We start from the raw sequence: 5,000 nt of genomic DNA on the forward strand, positions 1-5,000 counted from the left end.
AAGATATTATATGATCATGCTTAAATTCCTATTAAAAGCCAATTAAATATAATTTCTGAATATAAAGCTAAAATTACATATTGATATTTAATACAATGGAAGCTAATAACGAGTCTGCTATAATTACAGGTAACAAAATGCTTTTTATCAAGGTCACATTTGATGCTGGTATCTGTCTTATCCACTAAGAAGGCAGCGAGAGCCCCCAGGATATACAACTACATGATCAATTAATGAAAATTTGGGATTATCAAAAAAAAGTATCGTATGGAGATTTTCTTATAATTAAAACCCATCAGTGTAATCTTAGGCCGGGTATAGCTGCCCCCAATTGACCCCATTATTGAATAAGACCAGTGTCACACTCAGAGACCTGTAGGCAGGAGGCTGTTTATTTGTAAAATCATTTGAAATTATAAAACTTTTAATTAAATCACAGAAACTGTTTATAACTAACTCACTTAATGGGATGATGATGTTTACATGCATTTAATATCTATAATAAACACATTTTCACACATATGTGATATTCCACCGAAACTAAATCTATCCTAATATATGATATAATTGAAAAAGTAGAGGAAATATGAACATATAATAAAGACTAGAAACTACGAAATATTATTTAGAAAAAGAGAAATATATTCTAATTACTCCAGATTTTATTGAGAAACATTTTACACCATTTATAAATCAATAAAAAGATGGGGAAACAGAAAATAATCTCTGAGAACTGGGTTCAGGTCTTTGTTGATAAATAATTCAAATTGTTTGGAACATATTTAGATATTTAAATACAAACAGATAGCATCTTTTATTTCTGTTATCTTTGTTTCACAAGCAGAATAGGATTTCTTACAAAGTAATACCAATACATTTATATTATAATGTTCCAGCAGTTATATACATTGTTACACATTGAGTATAGATTGTTAAGTGCCATTTTTAAGTGTTACAATACTGCTGAAATATATAATGTTATTTATTGTGTTTTTAAGAAATAATAGTATAATCAACAGCCTTAACACACTGGTGCCACAAAGTTCTGTATATAGTGAGTCCCATTCTCCTATTGGTATATAATAAAGTAATACAGCAATAGCAATCACATACAGATGCTGGGAAGCTTTTATAAATAATGAGAGCGGTTGGGGACATGAACCATAAAATGTAAAACAAGCCCTGTCCTTTGAGCAAAGAGGCGAAACCACCGAGAGGAGGGAGAGGGGGGAGAATAAAAACAAGAAAGAGAAAAGCATTAGAAGCACTGAGAAAGGGGGACGTCACATCCCCTTGACCCTCCAATCACCTCGGGGTCCCATTTGATTGGAAGGCGGCAAAGGCTTTAATCTCAGCTCTAATTCAGAGGCTTTTGAAGTGAGTTTCTCTGGCAGAGCTCTGGCTGGCTGCGTTGCTGCTCACACTGTGCTGTGGACGAAGGGAACGGACTGGATTTGAGGGAACCTCTGAGCTTTTGTGGACTGGTCTGGATTACACGTTACCTTTTGCACCTATAGGGCATTGATACATTGTATCCGGGAGGGTAGCGCGAGGACAGAGTGATACATTGTATCCGGGAGGGTAGCGCGAGGACAGAGTGATACATTGTATCTGGGAGTGCAGCGCGAGGACAGAGAGTGATACATTGTATCCGGGAGAGGAGCGCGAGGACAGAGAGTGATACATTGTATCTGGGAGTGCAGCGCGAGGACAGAGCTTGTTACATTGTATCACGCGGACAGAGATTGTTACATTGTATCACGCGGACAGAGATTGTTACATTGTATCACGCGGACAGAGATTGTTACATTGTATCCGCAGTCAGCAGCGGTTTGTTCATTACTGCACTGTGTAGATGCGCTGTTTTCCATAGAGTTCTCATCAGGCCCGGTGCACATTACTCCGTGCACAGGATCAGACGGATACTACAACAACACACTGTTCTCTATAGAGCTAGCTGTATCTTTAGGATCAAGAGGACTCTGTATCTGTAGGATCAGTATCTACAGTAGGATCAAAGGACACGCTGCGCCTGTAGGATCAAGAGGACACTGCATGTGTAAGATCGTTATCTGTAGGATCAAAAGGACACTGTGTCTGTAGAAGCGGAGCCAGGAGTATAACCCTTCCAGGACTTGCCGCTGCTTCTGAGCCAGTACCCCTGGGGTCCGTCTCCCCTCAGTACCCCAATGCCTGTCCTGGGGACATGATCAGCTCGCCCTCGGCTTCTGGAAGTCGTGTAAGTCCTCTAACCCGAGAGAGTGGTGACAGCGCTGGGAGGAGCCCGGCCAACAGAGCTTTCATCCACTCCTTGCCTCCCTCAGATCCGCTGCGACAGGCCGGTAGGCTCCCTATCAAGGTGCTCAAGATGCTGACAGCGCGGAGCGGACACATCCTGCACCCGGAATACCTGCAGCCCCTACCCTCTACACCAGTGAGCCCTATAGAGGTGAGCAGAGCCTATTTACAGCTATAAATATATTATGGTCAGAGGCACTAAGTCACAGTTCTATAGAAGTATTGATATATAAATCAGTGCATTAAGTTAGTGTATTTGTTATTTAATATACCTCTGTATTATAGTAAAGTGATATATCAGTAATGTCTGTGACCCCACTGCAGCTGCTGTCCCCTGTTTATTTTCCCTGTGCTTTCTGACTCCTTTGATCTCTCTCACACTCCTTCCTCTTCCAAAGTCCCTGTAATATTTCCGCCCCACACATAATCTGACTTCTTTTATCTAATCTCCATATGTACCCAGTGTAGTTGTGTATGAATGGAACAAGCAGAGGATTAACATCTGTAGGTTTAGCAAAGCACTATATGGTGAAGGCAAATTGTCCTTATTTATGTGAATAAGAATATTCCCCCAAACCCTGACTTTCTATGATACATCTCTCATCATACATTGTGCGTTTGTATAACTCCTAAACAATACACACTTTTTAGAATAAAGTAATATAAATTGTATATATATTATTAGAACAGAATACGCTTATGAAGTTCTTTGGTTAATATTTCTTTAGCATGATTTTTGTGAAGCGTAATATTTTACCCACTAATGTACATAACTAAAGTTTAAACAGAAATGTTTAGTTATACATGGACATTTCATGTATTAATTGCAAATATATACTATATACATTTATTTTATTTTGCTGGACAGTGAGAGACCTTTATAAGAGAGAAATAAATATAATTGTGTACAGTAAATAATTAGGCACACGTAAAGGCCTATTTATTAGGAATAATATTAAAGTAATATATATTTTTTTTTTGGGGGGGGGGGGGTTGTGTTGGGGTAGGAAATGTAAGGAACAATATCACCCTCTAGTGACCCCTTTAGACATACAGTCTTTAAATATATACTGGTGTAGAAATTCATCGTATTGTTCTATACTATATACTTGTATTGTTCTATGCCATACATGTATAAAAAGACTCGCAGACCCGTTTATAATAGGGAATATCCGTTAGTACTATACATATACCCAATGAATTTGTTTGGCACTGTATTGACTAATCTGTATCATATTATTAACTATAATTTGTGTTTATACATAAATAGCACGATTTATTTTTAAATACAATTACAAATCTGGATACCAAAAATAGTGATTGTTACAATATCTTATTGTATAGGCTAAAGATATTAAACATAATTAGAGAAGACAGCTGGAAAATACCTAAAACTTTGTTTTACTGATAAGCTGTTTTGCGCTTTGGATAGAAGCGTCTGAGATGAGGCTAATTTTCACAATATATTTAATACAATTAATTTTCTGAAGTACACAGAGGTCCAATCTAAATTATTTTAAAATTGTGGTTTCTAAACTAAGCAGTTTATCTTTACCTAATTCCTTTTATTCTAATCGTGAAAACACGTATATTTCCCTATAAAAATATATTTTATTCAAATTAAATAACATTTCATGATATCTTCAGGTCAGCCATATTTAGAGGCTGTTTTAGGTAAAATCTATTTTATTATATAGGGTGGTGGGATATTTTAGGCCGTGTATGACTATTGTATAAGGTATATTATTGTAGAAGGCTCTCTTATAGCCCAATTCTAACCTATGTGCCCTTCATTTCTCCCCAGCTGGATGCCAAGAAAAGCCCACTTGCTCTTTTGGCCCAGACATGCTCTCAGATCGGGAAGCCGGACCCAACACCTTCAAAGTTGTCATCGGTAACCGGTTCCTCATCCAGCAGTGAAAAGGAGCAAAAATCTGGTCCTCTTAAACTTAGCGATATTGGAAATGAGGACAAGTCCAGTTTCAAGCCCTATTCCAAGCAGTCAGACAAGAAGGAGTCATCTTCAGGCGACAAGTCCGGATTCAGGGTCCCCAGTGCCGCATGCCCACCCTTCACACCTAGGACTGGCAGCCCTGGATCGCCCCGCACCCCACCACTGTCTGCGAACCCCAAGTCACCCAATGAGTGTGCAGAGAAGAAGGACGCGGATCAGTGCCCTAAGAGTGCGGGACAAGAGGGGGGAGCACATGGCAGACTCAGCGTAGATCTCCCCCAGGCTCATAATGAGGGCAGCAGCGGGTGTAAAAGTATATCTGCAGCTCCATCTCCCACTCCTCCCTCTTCATCCAGCTCCTCCAACTCAGTATTGGGATCTGGGCTGGTGGCACCGGTTTCCCCCTACAAACCGGGCCATACAGTGTTTCCTCTGCCTCCCGCTGGTATGTCCTACCCGGGCACCTTGGCAAGTGCATATGCCGGGTACGCCCCCCAGTTCTTGGCCCATGGTGTATCCTTGGATCCATCCAAGGGGAACTCACTGGTGGGTGCACAGTTAGGCACACTTGGGTGTTCTGGAAAGTCTGCGGCCTCTAGTCCACTCACCGGGGCATCCCCCCCTTCGGTGATGACAGCTAGCCTATGCAGGGACCCCTACTGTCTCAGCTATCACTGTGCTTCACAGCTGGGTGCCAGTGCCAACTGCGGACACGACCTCAAATCTGGATACCCACTGATGTACCCCA

General features: G+C 40.6%; 1 protein-coding gene across 1 annotated transcript in view; it reads left to right on the plus strand.

Moving 5' to 3' along the window:
* The first annotated feature begins 1,281 nt into the window (after nt 1-1,281).
* The window catches only part of ZNF503 (zinc finger protein 503), a 4,302-nt gene continuing 583 nt past the window's right edge, over nt 1,282-5,000 (plus strand). Inside the window, exons 1-2 of the mRNA XM_053692134.1 lie at nt 1,282-2,449; nt 4,103-5,000. The exon at nt 4,103-5,000 is cut by the window's right edge and continues 583 nt beyond it. Of these exons, the coding sequence (XP_053548109.1) occupies nt 2,207-2,449; nt 4,103-5,000 (1,141 nt within the window). The 5' untranslated portion in view covers nt 1,282-2,206. The remainder of the gene's footprint in view (nt 2,450-4,102) is intronic.

The sequence above is a fragment of the Bombina bombina genome, chromosome 9 (genome assembly GCF_027579735.1).
Source record: "Bombina bombina isolate aBomBom1 chromosome 9, aBomBom1.pri, whole genome shotgun sequence".
NCBI lineage: Eukaryota > Metazoa > Chordata > Amphibia > Anura > Bombinatoridae > Bombina > Bombina bombina.